Source organism: Mercenaria mercenaria, unplaced genomic scaffold, assembly GCF_021730395.1.
Source record: "Mercenaria mercenaria strain notata unplaced genomic scaffold, MADL_Memer_1 contig_4664, whole genome shotgun sequence".
In the NCBI taxonomy this organism is placed as follows: domain Eukaryota; kingdom Metazoa; phylum Mollusca; class Bivalvia; order Venerida; family Veneridae; genus Mercenaria; species Mercenaria mercenaria.
Genome location: NW_026462909.1, coordinates 45504 through 56877, shown reverse-complemented (window position 1 = coordinate 56877; position 11374 = coordinate 45504). Strand labels below are relative to the sequence as shown.

The 11374-nt window shown below is 37.7% G+C and overlaps 1 protein-coding gene across 1 annotated transcript; it reads left to right on the top strand.

Moving 5' to 3' along the window:
* Window positions 1-216: 216 nt before the first annotated feature.
* Window positions 217-1014, top strand: LOC123523724 (uncharacterized). The gene has a single exon (XM_053535241.1). The coding sequence runs from the start codon at window positions 217-219 to the stop codon at window positions 1012-1014; it is 798 nt and encodes a 265-aa protein (XP_053391216.1).
* The last annotated feature ends 10360 nt before the right edge of the window (window positions 1015-11374 follow it).

Sequence of the window (11374 nt, the reverse complement as noted above, 5' to 3'; positions counted from 1 at the left end):
CAATGGTTAGTTCAGTACTTTGCAAAAAGAAATACTATGGATCACTATTAGGATGATTTTATTTTTGCGGGAGCTCGCAATACAAATCATTGCAGAGAGCTTGTTTCGTCATTTTCGTCAGTTTGTGCTGCCATTGGGGTTCCTATTGCGGAAGAAAAATCAGTAGGGCCTTGTACAAAGTTGATATTTTTAGGCCTGAAACTAGATTCAATTTGCATGATAGTTAGGATTCCCTTGCATAAAGTTGAAGAATTGCGTGAATCTATATTTAATGTTCTGCAGAAAAAGAAGGTTACATTAAAAGAGTTTCAGTCATTGGTTGGCAAGTTGACTTTTTTTAGCCAGGCTATTTGCTCAAGTAGAGCGTTTTTAAGAAGATGCTATGACGTTATGACAGGTGTAAAAAAGCCACATTACAGGTTACGTATGTCAGTTTCAGTTAAGCTGGATTTAAGTATGTGGTTAACATTTCTTGAGAAGTTCAATGGTATAACATACATACCAGCAGCCGACTGGTTGGACAGTGGTAGTTTGCAGTTATTTACGGATAGCGCAGGTTCTTCTCATCTCGGCTGTGGTTGTTTTTATAGTAATGAGTGGTCGTTTTTTGCATGGCCTAAAAGCTGGTGGTGTGAGGAAATAATGGCTGATATCACATTTTTAGAAATGGTTCCGGTTATTCTTGCTTTGAGTTTGTGGGGAAAACAATTGCAATATGATAAAGTTTTATTGAGAATAGATAATGAAGCGTTAGTAGGGGTTATTAATAAACAGACATCCAAGTCCAAACGTCTCATGCAGCTGGTGCGTCAATTTGTATTATTGGCTATGGAATACGGAATAGTTTTTAAGGCATTACATATTTCCACACATCTAAATTCAATTGCTGATTCTATTTCCCGTAAGCAGTGGGACCGTTTCCGGAATTTAGCGCCAGATGCGAACCAGGAACCTCAACAGATACCAGATCGTTTTCGGTCAATGATTTACAATCTGAAGCTGCACGATTATTAAACGCTTCAATTTCGGATAATACAAATGATGCTTACAGTACGGGCCTTAACTCTTTTGAGCGCTTTAGGAGGTTATATAGTCTGCAAGACTTTTGGCCGCCAACTATAGAGCAAATAGTTATGTTTATTTCTTGGTTGTCGTTACAAGGTTTGGCACACTCTACGGCACGTTTGTACGTCAGTGCCATCGGATTTCAATGCAAGATAAAAAAATGTTCTTGATATATCTAGGCATTACATTATTGAGAAAACTTTAGAAGGTGTTAAGAGATCTTTCAGCAGAAAGAAGCAGGAACCTAGGTTACCAATAACACCTCATTTATTGCAGAATATTTTGGCAGTTATACCTATAGTGTGCTCAAATTTATATGAAAGTCATTTGTTTTCAGCAGCTTATTGCCTTCCTTTCGCTGCTTTCTTGAGAGTAGGGGAACTTGCTGCAAAAAATACAGTATCACTTTCAAATGTTCTTTTAATATCTGACGTAAATGTTAATGAAAAGGAAGGTAATGTAACAATTGCTATTCGATATTCTAAAACGGACCAATATGGGAAAGGATCAGTTCTGAAATAAGAAGGACATACTCTAAGATTTGTGCGGTCAGTAACATCATTGAGTTTTTAAAGCGACGTCCGAAAATACGTGGCCCCTTTTTCTGCCATTTGAATGGAAAACCGCTTACACGCTATCAGTTCACATCTGTATTGAAAAATGTGTAGGTAATTTACAGGTAGATTACGGAAAATTTACATCTCATTCATTTAGAATAGGGGCAGCAACTGCTGCAGCTATGGCAGGTTATCCTGTTGACACAATTAAGCGAGCTGGCCGATGGCGCTCAGAGGCTTATCGTGCCTACCTTAAACCAGAGTCAGTTTACACGCTTCCCATTTTAACATAAATATGTCGAGCTGTGTATATATTCAAAAGGAAGTGTGTAAAATTTATAAATTTAGAAAAATGTCAGATTGTTATAAATTTTCCGTAGTGTAATTTGAACAAAGTTGTTCTAGGTACAACAAAGATTTGGTGTGTTGGATCCTCAATAATCAAGCGGGCCTTTCTTGTTGCAAGACACCGGCCTGGTGGGCTGAATCTGGACTTGGAATCTGCTGAGTTGTGGTGGCAAGGATACGGTGGTCTATCTTTATTAGATGTGATTGGTAAATTGAAAACCTTGCAGAAAGTTGGAGAGGTGCCAGATATTATTTTGTTGCATTGTGGGGGCAATGACCTTGGTCGTTGCACTTAAAAACATTCGCAATCAAATAGATGAGATAATTAAGTTTATTGATGACAAGTTCCAAGCTAAAATTGTTTGGTCAGAGATACTTCCTCGCTCCTCATGGCGCTATTCTGACAATCATTACGCAATGGAGCAAGCTAGGAAACGAATTAATAGCTATGCTGCTAAAAATGTAATAAGAAACAAGGGTTGTTATATTAAATATCCTGACCTGAGGGAGGTAACTCGAGCTTTATATACAGAAGACGGCGTACATTTATCTTTTCTTGGCAACTGTTTATTTTAGCACAATTATCTTCTGCATTACAAGCATTCATGTCTGGTAAAACATTTTGTTTTGAATAAGCCGTCGTGCGATTATGATGGTTCTCGTACTCGTCCAGCAATCTGTTGGTGGATATTCGCTGTTCCAAAAGTGTTTTTGTTTATCTCTTTTGGCGGTGGCTAACATCTTGTTCCCAGATATATCTGGGATCAGCGATGTTGCCATTTGGCAGACAGCGAAATCCGAACAGAAGTTACTATACTTAGGTTTTTTATTCTAATTATTCAAATCGCTTTGACTGCGAAAGTGAAATAGTATTTTAGCATGTTTGGTCAGAGACATTTGTATGACTTGGTCACTGATTCCCAGGATCAGTCATCAGTGTTTATGGCCGAATGGAAAGTTCAGCAGATTTATTAAAAAGTTTCACTGTTTTGGGGCAGGCAATTTATTGAACTTAGCCTTTTGGGGCATTTACTGAATTTACCCTTTTGGGGCAAAATTTTTGTCATGGATATTTGTATGGCTTGGTCACTGATTCCCAGGATCAGTCATCAATGTTTCTGGCAAATGGGAAGTTATCGGATTTGGGACAATTTATTGTATTTAGCCTTTTGGGGCAGTTTTTGAATTTAGCCTTTTGGGGCATTATTTAAATTAGCCTTTTGTGGCAGTTTTTGAATTTAGCCTTTTGGGGCATTAACGGATTGCTGTAAGGTCGCCCTAAAAGACAATTTGTTTGGTGACTGGTTGACCTAGTGGGGTCAACATGACGAGTGCGGGAACCATGTCCAGTATATCCAAACCATAGAGAAGGCAAATACAGTCGTGAAATTTTTGTAAATTTTTATGAATAAATGTGATAAAACTTACAATAGACTTGCTTTAATTAGTGGTCGACTGGATGTGAAACAACGAAATATCCCGAGTGAAAGCATAGTGCATAAAATGAATATGAATGTCAATCTTTATTCGCATGTCAGTTTTAATTAAAACGCTCATTTGAAACAAAGATACTGATAGGCTTGCTTTCAGTCGGGTGTTGTTGTTTGACAATTAGTTGACCTTGAATCTCCCAATAATACAAATTAGAAATTGTAAAATAGTGAATATCGAATTTTTCAACTGATTACTTTGGCACATAAACAGCAGCAAACCGTGGTGGAGGAATGGGAGGTGGAGGTTAAACAAATTCTAACAAGTAAAATATATAAATATTCAGCGAATGAAATAAGAAAGCTGTCTTCTTTGTTTAACGTGAAAGTCGTTTGTGCGCATGCGCATCTATTTTCAGATTATCACGTGTGAAACAGTTTGCTGCTGCTTAAGTATACGGCCAACGGCCGTACGGGATAATATGGAACCATCTCGTCCATAAAACATTTTATACTAATAAAATACATTTATGGCCATCAAGTGGTTCTTAGAGAAGGTTCGAGAGTTTGCGTAGCTTGTAAGACAAAATTAAAAACAAGAGATATGTAAGTTGTAAATGGGCTTTTATTTAAGCCGGTATCAAAAACATGAAATACAAAATATCAAAACACATTTAGTTTGTTGACTAGAATTGTTAAAACATAGATCATATCAATTTTGTTTTATCTGGGAAATAAAATTCCGCCACAACATAAAGACCTCACTCAGACCAGGTCTTTATGGCCGCCCAGACAAGTAAACTCTAGAACCTTCAAGAAATGTATATAATATAAAATGGATTTCTATATCTCAACTGATAACATTGTTTATGTAATGTAAACAATATTTATGTAATGTAAACAATACTGTGAAATCACTTAAATTCGCTGACATGAAATTTCGCGCAAACGTGAAAAAGGACTGTTTCGCGCGGGCTTTAATTCGCGCATTTTCAAGTTTAGTAATGAAAAATATAATTAAAAAATAATAATAGCGCGGTCTTAAATTCGCGCATCGGTCCTAGCGCGAAATACGCGAAAATTCGTCCTACGCGAATAAAAATGGTTTCACAGTATTTATGTAATGTAAACAACTACATGTATAAGCCTTTCCTATCCCTATTGCTGCCTTAAACAGTCAACTGAATCAGGAAGAAGCTGTATGTAGGTAACACCTGTATGTTTTAAGACAGATTGCTGCCTAAGATAGTAAACATGACAAAAACAATAATAAAAAAAAATGTAAAATGACAATAGGAAGTGTCAGTGCTCACATCTATACCGCTAGTTCAAAATGCCGCTTAAGTCAGTCATAATGGCATCGCAAATAAAATCAAATTATTTAGCTCGGAACACTTCATCAATGTAGACTCAAAGCACAAATTGCTGCCTAAGACAGACAAAATGTCCAAAAAGATAAAAATAACATAGCCAATAATAGTTAAAATGACAGTATCAGGAAGTGTCAAAAAGTTCAGTTCTTATCCTTAAAGTCAAAAAAGCCGCTTAAGCCAGTTATAATGACTTCAAATATTAATTCTTTTGGCTCAGAACACTTCTTTAATGTAAACTTAAAACGCATAACATCAACCGCTGGCCAAAATGTCCTTTTTAAATAACTCAATAATCATTGCCGCCTAAGTCAGTCAATGAAATGGTTTGGCACTACTACGATACTAATACAGTGTTACGAGTTTTAACAGTACCAAAAAGTGTGTAGTGCATCCTACTCAATGGCATTAACGACAAGTTTTTCCTGTTCCGTTTTCAAAACTGTTGAAAACAAAAATGTTACTTATTAAACTACAAATGTATATATACATATGTACAATAAACCCAGCAACAAGGGACAGTCAAAAGTCTCTTAGAACTGAACACAATTAGGCCGCAAATATGACTGAAAGGCATTTGAGTTCCATCTTCCCAATTTACGTATTTGAGAATCTGTGAAGTTGTATGAATGGGCTAGTGTCGCACCCCCAATGCGAAAACTATGAGATGTGTATAATTTTGGGTCTAAGCCTATCTTCGCAATGCATTCCTTTAAAATGCGACTAAATTGTTTGGTTGTGACCGGTATTCCTGATTCGTTAAGAAAAAATGGCCCACTTTGTTTAGGACGCCTGTTCATGAAAGAGTGTACCGCAAGAACCGGACATAACTTTGTGCGCTTAATATGTGGCTTTAACGTGGTAGTGAAAGGTGAAGAAGAGTGTTTGAAATGACTAAGCGAAACACATAAATTAACAGGTTTGCCCTATTTCGTCTTAACTGAGATGTCTGTGACCGAGATAGTGTGGTTCGCCATACTTGACGTGGTTATTTCACCTACCCGTAGAAGTGCAAAAAATGCAAGTGTGAACATAGCTTTCACTAGTGAAATGTTGTAGGCCGTGTTGAATAATTTATGTAGTACAGAAATCAATTTCCTCAAAATTCCTATTGTAATTGGCAGTCTTTTGTCCGAACTTGCTGAAAAATGTTTACATCCCAAAAGGACACGTTTCACTAAGAAACTGTAAGAGCGACCTGTAGTGTTTGCCCCTTGTAATTTATTTATATCGTTAAGGGCTGATACTCTAGAGTATATGCTGGTGTATTTCATGCCTGTGGAATGGCAATAAGCTATGTAACTGGTTAATTAATGGGTATGATACGGTAAGCCGAGTCTATGTCTGTTTTAGCCATCAGACAGCCCTGACCTAAATCCCTAACCATGGTAACTGCTTGGTCAAAAGTAGAGTACTGGACTGTGGCGAGGTTTGGATCGATAAAATCATTTACAGAATTACCAAGTGGATAGCTTAAATGATGAATTAACCTGTAAGACTTTGGCTCCATTTTAGGGACTACTCCTATAGGACTTACTTTAAAAGGTTGGAAAGGGGGGCTACTGAAAGGTCCCGCTATCCTTTTTAAAGCTATTTCTTTTTCTAATTTTGCCGATACAACTTCCGGTAACTTCTAGCAAGATTTTAGATTTTTCGATGTATAGGAGCATCTTTCGCCAACAAAACCTAAACGGAAACCATTCTTAAAACCTTCCAATAGATAATCTGCCAGTTTAACCTTTAATCCAGAACGAAAGGGGGCTTATCTTAATCGGAGTAATTGCCTTGGACACTTCCTGGCTATTTAGTTTTTTGTGTTGGCTTAGCATGTGTTGAACCTGACTGTGATTGTTGGGGTGGTTGACTGGGTAAAGTGTCTTGTCTGTAACCGATGGGGCATGATTTTGCCGAGTGGTTACCCTGACAATAGCCGCAAATGTGTGGGAAACATTTGACAGCGGAGCAGAACCCTCTTCTATTGAAGGGCCAGCATGTGTTGGGGAGGAACTCTCCGTTATTGTATGATTTATTTCTGTGGGAACTGTAACGGGAGAAATTGGTGTTTGAGCCGCCGGAACTGCGATACTGACGAAAGGGCTGAGATGTGACGGAGGTGGTTGTGGCCCGAATCCAAAATTCAGAATGCATCCGATCCCAAGGGATCTGGATTTGTGCCCTTAGTGTGCGGAACTGAAAGTCATAGAGTGACCAGGCATTGCTATGATTCTTGGATTCCAGATCCCGAACCAGTTCTCCATACTTCATTAGAGCAGAAGTTTCTGACGGATATTTCATACAATAAATGGCAACAAACCTCATGAAGGCTGTTGTCCATTGATGAATATTGTATATTTTTTGTTTTTTGTTCGTGGGAAGGATGTTGATATTTGGATTCTCCCTGCCCTGATTGACTAGTAGTTGAAAGGAGGAATTATCTTGGTCATGACAAAAATTGATAGGTAATAAGTCTCCAAAATCTACATATTTGTGCCTCCAAATTTTCTTCTGAATTTTTTCATTGATTTGGGTACAGATTGGGGCATCTAATGGGGGAAAATGACTGTCCCTTGTTACCTGTTATGGAGTTCTTATGATTTGCCAACACACTGTCTAGTAAATTGTCCTCGCTGTCCGACGAAATGCTTTGAACCTCGGTCTCCTCATCTGTAATGTCTGTGTCAGAAGAGCTGCTGGGTGCTATTGGAGATGGTGACCTTTTCCGGCGTTTAGAAGAGTTATTTAATCGTTTCTTATTAACCGTATTATGGCCACTTTTGCCTTTAGCCTGTTGTGGCTGATCTGTTGCCGCATAATCACTTCCAGTGTCAGTGTCTATGACTGGTTTATTAGGAGCTTTCGCCGCTCCTTTACACCTTTTCATTTTCTTCGACTGCACATTTGTCATTTTAAGTGTATCGCTGTCCGCGACTGGTGGAGGACAGCATGGCGATGTACATTTTGATTTGGTCGCCGTTGCTGCTTTGCGTTTCCCAGGCATACCTGGAATAAGAAATTTCAAATGAATGATTGAATTAAATTAAACCAGTTCGAATAATCAATATTCAAGATTATGTAACACCCTGGCCCTTATATACAAACAATAACAAATAATTTGACGTAAATGTTGAAGTCACAGCCTGGGTACTAGACAAAATTAAAATATACTAGATATGTACAAAAGCTAGGGCAGCCTCGGGTACTAGCCCGGAAAATCTCAGATACTAGAGCAGCCTCGGGTACTAGCCCGGAAAATCTTAAATACCATAAACAATCAAATATCTTGAAAATATGTGATCTCGGGTACAAGCCCGGAAATAAAATCTCGGGTACCAGCCCGGAAAAGTCTCGAGTATCAGCCCGGAAAAATCTCGGGTACCTGCCTGGAAAAAACTCAGGAACTTGCCCGGAAGACAAATCGGGGGCACTAGCCCTGATATATACAAACACAATAAACACACAATTCATAAAACATAAAATCTCTGGTGTCAGTCTCTATATATTTAGGATGCAAGTTTCAAAACTGGCAAAAACCTCGGGTTCATGCCCGGATATATTTTCCAACATGACAACATTAATAAACTTGACATGCTTACTGAATATTATATAAACTTCTAAGCTTCTTCAGATGCTTTAAAATTATCAGGGAACCTGTAGACTTCAGTTCAGAAGCACAGAGAGTAAACATATATACTCGTACTAATTAAAATAAGCAAGCTATACTCAATGAATGATTGAATTAAATTAAACCAGTCCGAATAATAAATATTCAAGATCATGTAACACCCCGGCCCTTATATACAAACAATAATAAATAATTTGACGTAAATGTTGAAGACACAGCCTGGGTACTAGACAAAATTAAAATATACTAGATATATACAAAAGCTAGAGCAGCCTCGGGTACTAGCCCGGAAAATCTCAGATACTAGAGCAGCCTCGGGTACTAGCCCGGAAAATCTCAAATACCATAAACAATAAAACATCTTGAAAATATGTGATCTCGGGTACAAGCCCGGAAATAAAATCTCGGGTACCAGCCCGGAAAAATCTCGAGTATCAGCCCGGAAAAATCTCGGGTACCTGCCTGGAAAAAACTCAGGAACTTGCCCGGAAGACAAATCGGGGGCACTAGCCCTGATATATACAAACACAATTCATAAAACATAAAATCTCTGGTGCCAGTCTCTATATATTTAGGATGCAAGTTTCAAAACTGGCAAAAAACTCGGGTTCATGCCCGGATATATTTTCCAACATGACAACATTAATAAGCTTGACATGCTTACTGAATACTATATAAACTTTTAAGCTTCTTCAGATGCTTTAAAATTATCAGGGAACCTGTAGACTTCAGTTCAGAAGCCCAGAGAGTAAACATATATACTCGTACTAATTAAAATAAGCAAGCTATACTCAACTGCTTTAATTTGAAACAAAGGACTTCTGACGTCTGTTAAACCTAACAACCAGGGCCTTTAAAATGGAATGCAGCTCTCTTGCCCTCAACTGATCAGACAGATGCACATCGACAGGTGACGATACTGTTTGTAGAGCTTTTACCGACCAAATCCTTTAAACGCCAGAGGATCGACGAAATTTCTTTCAAATAATGAACCAGTCTTCTGTTTAATTCATGGACTTTGTCACTAAAATTCTCAATGTCAAAATGGTATTCAGTCGGTCAGGATACACACAACAACGTCTGGCACTTTGTTGCTATTTTTCTTCGTTACACAGATCGTTCGTGCCGATGATCACGTTGACAAAGTCCGGCTGAATGAAAGTCCAGTATAATAGTCCAGTAAAAATATGAAATTTAGGGGGGAAAATTTGCACAGAAATGATTTTTGGCATGTGTGATCTATAACATATCAGGAATGACATATCAAAAATCTACCAAAACCCAATGATGCAAATACCCTATTTTTGGGGTAAAATGTTGAAAAAATGAAACGAAAGTGCGACTTTTTGGAATTCCATTATAGCTTCATATATACTTATCTAAATATGTCAAAATTTTAAAGGATATAAGCAGAGTCTATTACCAGTCACCGAAAATTATATCTGAAAGAATATATATCCAATATGGCTGCCAAATCCAATATGGCTGCCATAACTTAAGGGAATTTCTGGAATTGATTCATAGTATGTTTTATACTGCATCTGAGTGTGTCAAACATTCATATGATAACAGAAAAAAAGTAAAACAACGTTCATTAGACATAATTCCTACAGCATTTTAATCCAATATTACATCATATATCCAATATGACTGCCTTATTTCCAATATGGCCGCCCAAAACAACATGATAACCAACAATTTTATCATTATCTTTATGAAATGGGTAACAAGTACCCTTATAGAAACAAAGGTAGCGGCTAGCAAGCCAAGCTGCTACCTAGTCACTTCTAGTTTTGATAGCAAGAACTAGTAGCAGGAAAGAAGCAGGTGGCAGCGAGTATCTGCTATGTACCTGCTATCTGCTCACTACTAGTAGAGACCCGCCCCCCCCCCCCCCCCCCCCCCCCCCCCCCCCCCCCACACACACACACACTTTCGGTATCAGGAACCTGCTAGCACAGATATACGGTAGCGACAAAGCGATTTTGGTGGCACATTAAGTCTAATATGACAGCAGCTACCTGCTACCATAGCAATAAAGTAGCACTTAGTATGATGTCATTGTGTAGGGCCCCTAACATTTATCATGATATCACAATGTCTGTAGGTGGAAATGAAATGTTCAGTGCTTGGGACATGTGCTGTAGTTGCCCGATTCAAATGTATAAAATGTTATATATTCTGATTTACTCAAGAGGGTGATTTTTTATTTTCACGCAAGTAAGAGTCTCTCTGAGTCTCTCTCTCTCTCTCTCTCTCTTAGGTTTTTATAAGAATGTCAGGAAGTCAAAAAACATTGTAAAAGTTGAATTCAAGATGACGCTGCTATGTTGTTTCATCCAGATATTCCGGGAGCTGATGTATTTTCAAATCCGTAAAATATAAATTTAGTTATTTTTTGCTTCAGAATTCAATTTTACAAAACAAGAGATGAGGGCATATGTTGTTCTAGTTAGGTTGATTGATTTACATGATAAACAGAAAAACAAAAACTGATACAAATGTTATCAGGTCTCGGCAGCGCATATCAGCCTCGACCTGATAACATTAATATCAAATGACCATTGCCTGTTATTTTCTATCATCGATACTTGTCATTTGATATATCAATACAAACTTTTCTATCAATGACAGCTCTATGAAATAAAATCTTGATCTAGTCATAATTATGTCTCAAAATATACCAATTAATGGTTTATATTTTGTTAATTTTTACTTCTGTTAATTTTGGGTCTGTATTTTGAGCCAGTCTTTTGAACTTCGACATTTATTTAGCTCACCAATATCTCAGTGTGATCAGGTGAGCCTTTGAGACTACATTCATCCGTAATCTGTCAGCCTGTCATCTGATCATAGGCATAGACAATTTCCTTGTGGACACTCTAGAGGCTAATTTTTTTTTTTGCAATCTTCATGAGTCTTAGTCATGATATCTAGGTCAACCTTTTCAGTTTTGAACACTTTCGGGGTCGTACATTCATT